At 36.2% G+C, this 13,847-nt stretch overlaps 1 protein-coding gene across 3 annotated transcripts in view; it reads left to right on the top strand.

Moving 5' to 3' along the window:
• Positions 1-13,847, top strand: part of IFT74 (intraflagellar transport 74) — a 93,396-nt gene that overhangs the window by 34,461 nt on the left and 45,088 nt on the right. For all 3 annotated transcript variants that reach the window (XM_070794188.1, XM_019965864.2, XM_070794189.1), the window contains 4 exons: positions 1,905-2,043; positions 3,444-3,506; positions 8,657-8,800; positions 11,241-11,281. In XM_070794188.1, coding sequence (XP_070650289.1) covers positions 1,905-2,043; positions 3,444-3,506; positions 8,657-8,800; positions 11,241-11,281 — 387 coding nt within the window. The remainder of the gene's footprint in view (positions 1-1,904; positions 2,044-3,443; positions 3,507-8,656; positions 8,801-11,240; positions 11,282-13,847) is intronic.

Genomic DNA, 13,847 nt, shown 5'->3' with positions numbered 1-13,847 from the left:
ACCAGTTAACTTTTGATTCCTTTTATCTGAAGCATATAGAGTTTCCAAGAAAACAACTCTCTGAATATGGTTTGCCACATTTTCCATATTTATGGAGCAGTACTTTGGGAAAAATAACAATTCTGATTCAACCCTTTGCTTAAATTCGTAACCTTTTTGAGCTGCAGAAGTACTTAGTAGTTCTTATATTCCTGTACAGTTTTTTAATGTTAAAAAGTTAGGTACACTTTAAAAGAAAATAGCCTATTACAGTAGAAAAATAGAAAATTGCTGATTGGTAACCTTCTTATGAAAATTAAATTGTCCCAATTGGCATAAAATCTCTGGGAATCTATCAGTACCCAAACGTCTAAGCCCTTTATGGGCCTTTGATTTATTAATGATATAATTTCTAATTTGTAACCATTTTAAACAGTTTTAAAAAGAGATGTCATCATTTGGTTTGTTCTTTTCTTTTGAAAATAGAAAAAAAAAATAGAAATTCCAGGTTGTCTGTTTCGTTATATTTATCTTTTATTTGGTTATTATGAGATTCTGTCTATAGGAAAATTTCTGAGTTTAGATTATTTTATTATGGTAGTAGGGTATGAGAGTGTAAAGTGTGTGGAGGATAGATATTTGGATCTGTGAGACTTACCTAGTGATTGTGAAAACTGTTAAAGTTGATATCTGTATTTGAAAGAGATTGAATAGGATAATTATATTTTAAACTTAAAGTAGAAATTTGTGATATTGAAACAGAATTTAATTTTCAAGCAAGATTCAAGATTCAATTCAAAATTTCTTTTTATATGTAATCTTGAAGTATTTAGATGATAACTATCATCCTACCTCTATTTTTTTCAGAATTTTTCTCTACCCTTTGTATAATTGATCTTGCATAGGTAGTAAGTGCACATCACTGGTACTTTTTGTGATTATTTGATAAAGATGGTTATTGTTTGTAATTAATATCATACTGCTGCTGCTGCTGCTGAGTCGCTTCAGTCGTGTCCGACTCTGTGCGACCCCTGAGACGGCAGCCCACCAGACTCCCTGTCCCTGGGATTCTCCAGGCAAGAACACTGGAGTGGGTACTACTTATATAATTAGACTTGTAATGTTCCTATTATATTCTCAAGGAAATTAGCTAATTATTTTACAGTGCTAAAGAACAGTTGATAATTTAGAAATATCAATTTTAATTAAAGCAGTAAAGAAGTTAAAGAAAATATATTAATTTAAAGCTATGAACTTTAAAATCAGATTGGACTGTTGATTTTGTTACTCTGCAGTGTAATCAGAGCTGTGTTACTTTAAATGATTTGGTAAACCGTACAAGATTTCCAAGATATCAAAGAATTCTATAGCAAAAAGATACTTGAAAACCACTGTTTTAAAATTTAACTTTCTTGTTAATCTTGAGGATATGATAAGAAGTACAAATGCATTCTGATCTATATAAGACTTTAAGGATTTTCTGTGATAAACTTTGTATTTTCTTACAAGAAAGTAAAGTGGAGAATAAGAAAATAGAAGGATTTGGGGATGAGAAGAGATGGATGCTAAAAAAGTCTGTGTTGATGGGGCAAATTTCTGTGTTCAGGTAGCTCAGTGATAAAGAGTCTGCCTGTAGTACAGGGGAGACGGGTTCAATCCTTGGGTTGAGAAGATCCCCTGAGGAAGAAAATGGCAATCCTGGTATTCTTGTCTGGGAAATCCCTTGGACAGAGGAGTCTGTCAGGCTGCAGTCCATGGCATTGCAAAAGAGTCAGACACAACTATGCAACTGAACACCAGCGTAAGGAGTTATCACAAACTGCGGTTGAATAACTTATAAGTATCCTATGTACTTGAGACTGAGTAAAGTTAATTGATTTTCTCTTCATTATAGTAAGAGGAATATTGCATACTTTTGATTTCAGGAAGGAAAAACAAATTAGAAGTGTAGAAGAAGAAATTGAACAGGAAAAACAAGCAGCAGAGGGTATTATCAAAAATATGTCTCCTGAAAAACAAGTCAAGTATATAGAAATGAAAACCACAAATGAGAAATTATTACAGGTAATACTAGCTACTACTCTATGCTGGACTACAGCAATCTTATTACTGAAAATATGTTCTGAAAGTGGGCAGGATTGGCATCCCCTGAGAGCTTGACTAGACCTACTGATCAGAGTCTTCATTTTAACAAGATGATTCATACAAACCTTTAAATTTTGAAAAAACTCATCTAGAAAACTTTGTTTTCTTATGTTGTACAGTGACATAACTTTTACTATATTATTCAGTTCTGTGCATCATTCATTTTTGCAGGTCATAAAGATATCAATACATGAAGCGCTTGTTTTTTAATGAGCTTTTAATGAAAACATTAAAAGGCCATATACAACAGAGCCATATGGATATTTACTTTCTTTCCTTTTCTTTCTTCCTAATAAACACCTTTTACTTGCTGTGTCCTCAGTTTGAACAGCTGTTGTCCCCTAATATGGTAAGCAATTTGAATGACTGCTGAGGGGTTATTGAGACTGCTCTCAGCATTCAGTCATAATGGTGACTCAGGTTTGCAAGGTATTATTGCCCTTTCATGCCCAGATTTTCTTTAAGCAAGCAATTAAAAGAGAGTTAGTCCCCACAAATATCAATGAATGTAGTTTTAGTTTCTCAGATAATTCTTTATTGACAATTTAATATAATTTTTTATTTCAGACACAATTTATGAAACATGATAAAACATTGATGAAAGAGTGTTATAAAAATGCTGAAATACTATCAAAATATAGCTAATATTGCACAGGGGTTTTTGAATGGGTCTAGTTGGCCCTTGAACAACTTGGATGTTAGGAACAGCAACCCCTGTGCAGTTTAAAACCTGTGTATAACTTATAGTTTGCCCTCAGTGTCTGAGGTTTCGCATCCACAGATTCAACCACCTTTGGACTGAGTAGTACATATTTCTTGAAAAAAAAATCTGTATGTCATTGCACCCATGCAGTTCAAACCTGTTATGTTCAAGAGTCAATGGTAAACAGTTGAAGGGTCTTATCCCTAAGAGTGTGCTATGTAAATTGCTATAGGTCTTAGCCTTAAGAGAAAATGGTCAAAAAATATGGAAACATGGTTAAAAAGTCAAATAAAAATTATAGCTTTAAACAGTAACATCATTAATTTAAAGTCTTCTGATATTTGATATTCTCCAAACACAGTGATGATTTACTGAAAAGTTCTGGCTCCCTTTTAACAATTCATGAAGTATTTAAAAGGTAGATCATGGTAAGATTTTTAATAATGATGAAATAAATTGGCAAAATAGAAATAATGTTAATAAATTCTAGTCAAATTATAAGATATGGGTTGAAAATGTTTACAAAAGTTACTTCAACACATATATTTGAAATGTTGATAAATAAATTATTCTTATGTAATTTGCATATATATTTGCTTTTTTCCCTTCTTCTTAGGAATTAGATACACTTCAGCAACAGCTAGATTCACTGAATATGAAAAAAGAGAGCTTGGAATCTGTAAGTATGAAAAATAGTAAAAAAATAGATTCAGTGGGCATGGAAGCCCACTCCAGTGTTTTTGCCTGGAGAACCCATGGACAGAGGAGGCTGGCAGGCTGCAGTCCAAAGGGTCTCAAAAAGTCGGGACGTGACTGAAGCGACTTGGCACATCATGGCAGATTCAGTTATTGAGTACCTACCTGTACAAAAATCAGGGTGCCTGCTGAGGCACACAAAATCTAATGGTAATTTTAAAACATGTGAACAAGAGACTAAAAACAAATGAAAAAGGGGAGGTCAGTTCGTTAAAGATGTAAAAGCTCGCATTTGCTTTATTATTTATGTAAAGCATTTTGAGGGCTTCCCTGGTGGCTCAGAGGTTAAAGCGTCTGCCTGGAATGCAGGAGACCTGGGTTCGATCCCTGGGTCGGGAAGATTCCCCCGGAGAAGGAAATGGCAACCTACTCCAGTACTCTTGCCTGGAGAATCCCATGGATGGAGGAGCCTGGTAGGCTACAGTCCATGGGGTCGCAAAGAGTCAGACACGACTGAGCGAAAAGCATTTTAAAATTCACAAAACATATTTGTTATAAAATATTAAATAAGATGAATGTAAAGATGCCTGTTTCTTTTCTCTCTTTCTAGACAGTTGCTCTTACATTTGCTGAGTGCTTATTATGTGCTTTTTTGAGCTCTTCATATGTGTCACCAGCATTGTTATTTTACCTTCACAACAGTCCTCTAATCCTATCTTTGTTTTACTGTTGACAAAAACCTCAAGTCGAATGTACAGTGGATATACTGTCTGCAGCTTTTGTTTTTTTTTTAATATAACATTCTCTCTCAAATGTCTGTTCATGTCAACTCTTAAGATATCTCCCTCATTATTTGAAATTACTGCACTATACTACATTGCATGATTATATATAGCACAGCCTTGTAGATGACTAGGCTTTTCATAGTTTTTTTTAAGATTATGAAACAATGTTGTAGTAAAAATATACATTTTTGCTGAGTTACTATGAGTGTATCTTAAGATAAATTTCCCACATTGGGTAAAAAGTTACAAACTTCTAAAATGTTGTGACATTGCCAAATTGCCTTCCGAAAAGCTTGTTTCATTTTATACTCCTAATCCCAATGTATGAAAGTGCATTTCCCCATATATTCATTAATAGCATGCATTATCAATCCATCATTTGCCTCCTTTGTCAAAAATAAGGTATCCATAGGTGCATGGGTTTATTTCTGGGCTCTCTTGTTCCATTGGTCTATGTTTCTGTTTTTGTGCCAGTATCATACTGTCTTGATGACTGTAGGTTTATAGTATAATCTGAAGTCAGGAAGGTTGATTCCTCCAGCTCCATTCTTCTTTCTCAAGACTGCTTTGGCCATTTGGGGTTGTGTTTCCATATGAAATGTGAAATTTTTTGTTCTAGTTCTGTAAAGATGCCATTGGTAATTTGATAGGGATTGCATTGAATCTGTAGACTGCATTTGGTAGTATAGTCATTTTCACAATATTGATTCTTCCTACCCAGGAACATGGAATATCTCTCCACCTGTTTATGTTGTCTTTGATTTCTTTCACCAGTGTCTTATAATTTTCTATATACAGTTATATAGGTTTATTCCTAGATATTTTATATGTTTTTGTTGCAGTAATGAATTCCTTAATTTTTATTTCTGATTTTTCATTGTTAGTATACAGGAATGCAAGTGATTTCTGTGTATTGATTTTGTATCCTGTGACTTTGCTAAATTCACTGGTTAGCTCTAGTAATTTTCTGATAGTATCTTTAGGGTTTTCTATGTATAGTATAATGTCATCTGCAAAAAGGGAGAGCTTTACTTCTTTCTGATCTGGATTCCTTGTATTTCTTTTTTGAAATAAATTTTTTATGTCACTCTTTTTGGCATTAGTACATATATGCCTAAAACTACATGAATGTAAAGAAATGTTACAATATTCTCAAATGAAGAAAATGTAAATCCCAACTCTGTTTAACCTTAGCTGGATTCCTTTGTGGGTTTTTTGGTAGGAGGGTGGACTTGTTCTTTAAAACAACATTATGTCAAATATCAGTCAACAAATATTTAATATCTGCTGTATGCTCACTACTGTGCTAAGTATTATTGATTCAGTTCACAGGTGTGTGAAAAAAATCAGGTGAAGGATCAACATGAGCTTGAGTCTTCAGGAATGGTTTTATCAAGATGAAATTTGAACATGTCTATAAGTGGTTAAGTAAAATGGAAGGGGAAGATACTGTGAAGAGGGATATCTCAAAATGTCTGCATTTTTTTCTGTTGATGTTTTATTATCATGACTTTTCACCTGAAGCTAATATATTGTTGGTACAAAAGTAATTGTGGCTTTGAATTGTTGAAATTTGCCATTTGATATTGGAGAAGGAAATTGGCAACCCACTCCAGTGTTCTTGCCTGGAGAATCCCAGGGACTGGGGAGCCTGGTGGACTGCCGTCTTACGGGGTTGCACAGAGTCAGACACGACTGATGTGACTTAGCAGCAGCAGCAGCCATTTGATATTGTAATACATTCTTAAATAAATATGGTTCTGTTATACATCATTTTAATGCATATTTCTCACTTCATGTTTTCTTGCTAGTGACTTATTACTTGCTATTTATTTATATTTATTTTAGAATATAGAAATGATGTTAGACAAAAAGCAAATTGGAGCAATTTTTTTTATTTGAGGATTTTTTTTTATTCGACTTCAAAATGGGTCATAAAGCAGCAGACACAACTCACAACATGAGCACTGCATTTGGCCCAGGAATTGCTAACAGACATACAGCGCAGTGGTGATTCAAGAAGTTTTGCAAAGAAGATGAGAGCCTTGAAGATGAGGAGTGCAGTGGCCAGCCATCGGAAATTGACAAAAACCAATTGAGATCTATCATCATAGCTGATCCTCTTACATCTACACAAGAAATTGCCTAAGAACTCAGCATCAACCATTCTACAGTCATTCAGCATTTGAAGCAAATTGGAAAGGTGAAAAAGCTCGATAGATGGGTGCCTTGTGAACTGACCGAAAAGCAAAAAAATCATCATCCTGAAGTGTTGTCTTCTCTTATTCTATGGAACAACAATGAACTATGTCTCAATTGGATTGTGACATGCAATGAAAAGTGAGTTTTATGTGACAACTGGTGACAACCAGTTCAGTGATGGGACTGAGAAGAAGCTTCAAAGCACTTCCCCAAACCAAACTTATACCGTAAAAAGGTCTTAGTCACTGTTTGGTGGTCTGCAGCCCATCTGATCCTCTACAGCTTTCTGAATCCAGAAAGAATTCAACAGAAAGGGCCCAATTCTTTGCCACGATAATGCCCGACCCCATGTTACACAAGCAATGCTTCAAAAGTTGAAAAATTTGGGTTATGTAGTTTTGCGTCATGCACCATATTCACCTGACCTTTCACCAACCAATTACCAGTTCTTCAAGCATTTCAACAACTTTTTGCAGGGAAGTGCTTCCACAACCAGCAGGAGGCAGAAAATGCTTTCCAAGAGCTAGTCGAATCCTGAAGCACGGATTTTTATGCTACAGGAATAAACAAACATTTCTTGTTAGCAAAAATGTGTTGTTGCTATTTTCATTAATAAAGGTGTGTTTGAGCTTAGTTATAATGATTTAAAATTCATGGTCCAAAACCACAGTTACTTTTGTACCAACCTAATACTTACACTGTGTATATAACCCTTTGCCTGTGGACTTTCAGACATTTCCTCTTGTTCACTTTTTCCCTTTTTTATTATTTTTTCTCTTTTGCTTTCAAAAAGGAGGAGCTCTTCCCTCTTAAAAATCTTATTAATGCTGTGGGCCTGCTTTCAGATATCAGCATTAACTTTTATTTTTGTTAACTTAGAAAAATTCTTTAGATCTCAGATAATCAATTTTCACATCTGTAAAACAGAATTAATGGTACTGTCTTACAGAGTTGCTTTGAGTGTTAAAAGAATATGAAGTATAAAGTCTATACTTTATATATAAGTACATATACTTATAAAGTATATATGTATAAGGTATATAAAGAATTTGAAGTATAGTGCCTGCCACAGAATACATGCTCAATAAATAGTAGCTTCAAATGTCATTTTCATCATTATAATCACCACTAACACCCCTAGCTCTTTTTATTTTCTTTTGAAATTATGCTATCCCTTATTTTCTGTTTGTGAACAGTAGAACAGTGGGGAATACATGGTAATTTTACTACTCATTTCTACTAGTTTCCTAGTGCTGCTGTAATAAAGTTTTACAAACTGAGTGACATAAAACAACAGAGGAAATATTCTAATACTTCTGGAGGCTAAAGGTCTTAAAGTATCAGCAGAGACTTGTTTCCTCTGGAACACTAGGTAGAATCCTTCCTTGCCTATTCTTAGCTTCTGGTACTGGCTGTCAGTCCTTGGTATTTGCTCCTTAACTTGTATCTGTATCACTCTGTTCGCCGGTGTCATCAAATGGCATTCTCATGTATCTCTGTGTGTGTGTGTGTATGTATGTATCTCTGTTTTTATCCTCATGTATCTCTGTTTTTATCTTTTCCAATAAAGACAGTAGTTATACTGGATTAAGATTCACCTTAATGAGCTCAAGATATCAGAACTTAATTAAATCTGCACAGACTGCATTTCAAATTAGGTCACGTTCACAGGTGCTGGAGATTAGGACTTCAACGTATATTTTGGGGGGATATAATTCAACCCATAACATTGTAGGAAAGCATATATATGATCTATTTAGGGGAAAATATCTTCCTTCTAGAGATCAGTTCTTTGGCCTTTGGATTAGGTTTTGTGGTTCAAGTTATACATAGATCATTTTGTTTTCTTTATTATCTTCCCTCTGGTAGAGATGTCTGTATCTTTGTTTAGGTCTTATATTTAGAAACTAAAATAAACTAAAGCTACCACCTTCTTATGAATCTTAGACTGAATCGCCTACAAACGTATATAGGGATTTATTTTTATTCTTCAGTGTTTAGAATTTGTAGCGTTCTTGAGTATTATAGATATTTGATATCTCTATTTTAAAAAGCTCGTAGTTTAAATTTGTCCTTAGTTATAAACTGGAAACTATTTGAATAGTTTTTGATAAAATACTAAAATTATTTTTTTAATTCTCTTTAGGAAATCGCACACTCCCAGGTAAAACAGGAGGCTGTATTGTTACATGAAAAACTTTATGAGTTGGAGTCCCATCGAGATCAGATGATTGCAGAAGACAAAAATATGGGATCTCCAATGGAAGAAAGAGAGAGATTACTCAAGCAGGTAGGAAAAACAAACATACTTATTTTAAAATGTCAGGATTTGGTAAATGTATACATTTGTTTTATTTAAGGCATATGCATTGAACAGAAAGCCAATAAGCTTATTTAAAAAACAAAAGGGTGAAAAGCAAACTCCACCTAAACTAATATGAACTGCTTGACCAAGAAAATCCAGATAAAAGTCATTTCTCACATAAAAACTTTTTATTTTTTTTACTTAAATTCTAATTTTGTATGGTCTTCATGCATATTTGATCATTTTTTAATGTTTTGGTTCCTTACAAGAAAAACTCTTCTTATTGGTCAGTAAATAATTAGACAGTCTTACAGAAAATGTATTCCATTATTTGCTTTAGGCCTCATATTTGGAAAGTTAAGTGCCCCAAGGCTGATGACTTTGTGTGGTTATTTCTATCAGTGCCTGGATGAAAGTGAATGGATTTAAAATGTCCTGTGAGATCACAGTATGTCAGCATGTTGTATCACATGTGTTCAGTAGTTTTCTCACTGCGCCAAGGCTGGCTTTAATTTAGCCTATTATTTATCCTGAGACACCCTAAAACACCCTAAACATACAGCCCTTAGGAGCCTATATATTTGGGAAACAGCTCTAGTGAATAACCTGTAAATGGGACTCCTTTGTGGTCTTAGATTGAATCCAATGGGTTTGTAAGAACAGTAAGGATCACCTCAAGCTTCCCAGGTGGCATTAGTGGAAAAGAACTGGCCTGCCAGTGTAGGAGACACAAGAGGCGCAGGTTCAATCCCTGGGTTGGGAATATTCCCTGGAAGAAGGCATGGCAACCCTCTCCATATTCTTGCTTGGAGAATCCCATGGACAGGGGAGCTTGGTGGGCTAAGTACATAGGGTCACAAAGAGTCAGACTCAAATGAAGCAACTTAGCACACACAGGAGCTATTTAGGTATTAGAATCATTCCATAAAGGTATTATAATCTAGAATCTCTGAAACTCCTTGGAAAGAGATCATTGAAGGGGACTAAAGAGTGATCCTGGGATAGAAATGCTAAATAAAATATAGAAGATTAAGTTAAATTTGAATTTCAGATAAGCAATGAATAATCTTTCAGAATAAATATATACATAAAGATGATAGATCAGATCAGATTAGTCGCTCAGTCGTGTCCGACTCTTTGCGACCCCATGAATCGCAGCACGCCAGGCCTCCCTGTCCATCACCAACTCCCAGAGTTCACTCAGACTCACGTCCATCGAGTCAGTGATGCCATCCAGCCATCTCATCCTCTGTCGTCCCCTTCTCCTCTTGCCCCCAATCCCTCCCAGCATCAGAGTCTTTTCCAATGAGTCAACTCTTCGCATGAGGTGGCCAAAGTACTGGAGTTTCAGCTTTAGCATCATTCCTTCCAAAGAAATCCCAGGGCTGATCTCCTTCAGAATGGACTGGTTGGATCTCCTTGCAGTCCAAGGGACTCTCCAGAGTCTTCTCCAACACCACAGTTCAAAAGCATCAATTCTTCAGCGCTCAGCCTTCTTCACAGTCTGACTCTCACATCCGTACATGACCACAGGAAAAACCATAGCCTTGACTAGACGAACCTTTGTTGGCAAAGTAATGTCTCTGCTTTTGAATATGCTGTCTAGGTTGGCTGTAACTTTCCTTCCAAGGAGTAAGCGTCTTTTAATTTCATGGCTGCAGTCACCATATGTAGTGATTTTGGAGCCCAGAAAAATAAAGTCTGACACTGTTTCCACTGTTTCCCCATCTATTTCCCATGAAGTGATGGGACCGGATGCCATGATCTTCGTTTTCTGAATGTTGAGCTTTAAGCCAACTTTTTCACTCTCCTCTTTCACTTTCATCAAGAGGCTTTTGAGTTCCTCTTCACTTTCTGCCGTAAGGGTGGTGTCATCAGCATATGTGAGGTTATTGATATTTCTCCCGGCAATCTGGATTCCAGCCTGTGTTTCTTCCAGTCCAGCGTTTCTCATGATGTACTCTGCGTATAAGTTAAATAAACAGGGTGACAATATACAGCCTTGACATACCACAAAAGTTACTCATTGTTTTTCTGAAATTGAAATGTAATGGGGATTGCTAAATCTGGCAACTCTACTTTGTGTGTAGGTTGGGAGTAGGTAATAGGGGGAGCAGGGGTAGGGAGACAGTCTCAAACATCCTAGATATTTATTTAAACTGATTCGGTCCTGAAAATGTGTTAATCTCATTGTGCTTTGTTGGATATATCAGTCACCACTCTTTCTTTGAGGAGGAAAGAAAAATCTGTGACTAGTTCCCCAGTGATGTTCCTTTTAACTTAAAAGGTTGAATTTTAAGAAATAAGTTAAAAGAAAGAGACTAGATTTGACATTTTAGTACATGCCTTTAGAAGGAAAATCTCTTTAAGATGGCCTAACAATGAACAGTTCTTTAAATTCTGTTTTCTCTTTGTACATTTATAGGTTAAAGAAGATAATCAGGAAATAGCCAGCATGGAGCGACAGTAAGTACATTTACATTAGGACATTTTACATTCATTTCTCATCTTTTAAATTGTGTAAGTGTATAAGAGATGCATATTGTTAGTCCTTTTTTTCAGTGGTTCATAGTGACAATGCAGCTTTCAGTTTTATTTATAGCTTTAAATAATTCTTTGAATGTTTAGTTAGGAGCCATTATGTAGTATAATTACTTTTTTAAAACAGCCTTATTGTGATGTAATACATACTATACAATTCACATATTTAAAGTGTACAACTTAGAGGTTTTTAGTATATTCACAGAATTGTGTAACCACCACCTCAGTCAATTTTCAAACACTTCAGTCACCCCACCAACAACCCATATCCCATCACATCTCTCATCCCCAATTCCCAGCCCTAGGCAACCACTCTGCTTTATGTTTCTATAGGTTAGCCTGTTCTGGACATTTCATATAAATGAAAGCATACAATGTATAGTCCTATGTGGCTGGATTCTTACACTTAGCATAATGTTTCCCTTATGGTTGGGGACACTGAGTGTACCAGTGCAAGTGCATGGGACCTTTTGAAGGAGGTCACCATTATCTTCATTACCTCCACCATAGTTTGGCCTCAGGTCAAATAACATGGAGGAAACACAGCCCCGCCCTTCAACAGAAAATTGGATTAACGATTTACTGAACATGGCCCCACCATCAGAATAAGACCCAGTTTCCCCCTCAGTCTCTCCCATAAGCTTCCATAAACTTCTTATCCTTCTCCATCAGAGGGCAGAAAACCACAATCACAGAAAACTATCCAATCTGAACACCACACCCTTGTCTAACTTAATGAAACTATGAGCCATGCCATGTAGGGCCACCTAGAATGGATGGGTCATGGTGGAGAGTTCTGACAAAATGTGGTCCACTGGAGAAGGGAATGGCAAACCCTTCAGTGAACCTTGAGAACCTCATGAATAGTATGAAAAGGCAAAAAGATAAGACACTGAAAGATGAACCCCCCCAGGTTGGTAGGTGCCCAGTATGCTACTAGAGATCAGTGGAGAAATAACTCCAGAAAGAATGGAGAGATGGAGAGAAAGCAAAAACAACACCCAGTTGTGGATGTAAAGTGATGGAGGTAAAGTCTGATGCCATAAAGAGCAATATTGCATAAGAACCTAGAATGTTAGGTCCATGAATCAAGGCAAATTGGAAGTGGTCAAATAGGAGATGGCAAGAGTGAACATCGACATTTTAGGAATCAGCGAACTAAAATGGACTGAAATGGGTGAATTTGACTCAGATGACCATTATATGTACTACTGTGGGCAAGAATTTCTTAGAAGAAATGGAGTAGCCATCATAGTCAACAAAAGAGTTTGAAATGTAGTACTTGGATGTAATCTCAAAAACGACAGAATAATCTCTGTTCGTTTCCAAGGCAAACCATTCAGTATCACAGTAATCCAAGTCTATGCCCTGACCAATATTGCTGAAGAAGCTGAAGTTGAATGGTTATGAAGACCTACAAGACCTTCTAGCACTCACACCCAAAAAAGATGTCCTTTTCATTATAGGGGACTGGAATGCAAAAGTAGGCAGTCAGGAAATACCTTGAGTAACAGGCAGATTTCGGCTTGGAGTACACAGTGAAGCAGGGCAAAGGCTAATAGAATTTTGCCAAGAGAATGCACTGGTCATAGCAAATACCCTCCTCCAACAGAAGGGAAGACTCTACACATGGACATCACCAGATGGTCAATACCAAAATCAGATTGATTATATTCTTTGCAGCCAAAGATAGAGAAGCTCTATGCAGTCAGCAAAAACAAGAGGAGTTGACTGTGGCTCAGAGCATGAACTCTTTAAGCCAAATTCAGACTTAAATTGAAGAAAGTAGGGAAAACCACTAGACCATTCAGGTATGACCTAAATCAAATCCCTTATGATTATACAGTGGCAGTGACAAATAGATTCAAGGTATTAGATCTGATAGACAGAATGCCTGAAGAACTATGGATGGAGGTTCTTGACGTTGTACAGCAGGCAGTGATCAAGACCATCCCCAAGAAAAAGAAATGGAAAAAGGCAAAATGGTTGTCTGAGGAGGCCTTACAAATAGCTATGAAAAGAAGAGAAGCGAAAGGCAAAGGAGAAAAGATATACCCATTTGAATGCAGACTTCCAAAGAATTGCAAGGAGAGATAAGAAAGCCTTCCTCAATGATCAGTGCAAAGAAATAGAGGAAAACAATAGAATGGGAAAGACTAGAGATCTCTTCAAGAAAATTAGAGATACCAAGGGAACATTTCATGCAAAGATGGGCACAATAAAGGACAGAAATGGTATGGACCTAACATAAGCAGAAGATATTAAGAAGAGGTGGCAAGAATACACAGAAGAACTATACAAGAAAGATCTTCATGACCCAGATAATCATGATGGTGTGATCACTCATCTAGAGCCAGACATCCTGGAATGCCAAGTCAAGTGGGTCTTAGGAAGCATCACTAAGAACAAAGCTAGTGGAGGTGATGGAATTCCAGTTGAGCTGTTTTCAAATCCTAAAAGATGAAGCTGTGAAAGTGCTGCAGTCAATATG

Source organism: Bos indicus, chromosome 8 (genome assembly GCF_029378745.1).
Source record: "Bos indicus isolate NIAB-ARS_2022 breed Sahiwal x Tharparkar chromosome 8, NIAB-ARS_B.indTharparkar_mat_pri_1.0, whole genome shotgun sequence".
In the NCBI taxonomy this organism is placed as follows: Eukaryota; Metazoa; Chordata; class Mammalia; order Artiodactyla; family Bovidae; genus Bos; species Bos indicus.
This window is presented reverse-complemented; position numbering and strand designations above follow the sequence as displayed.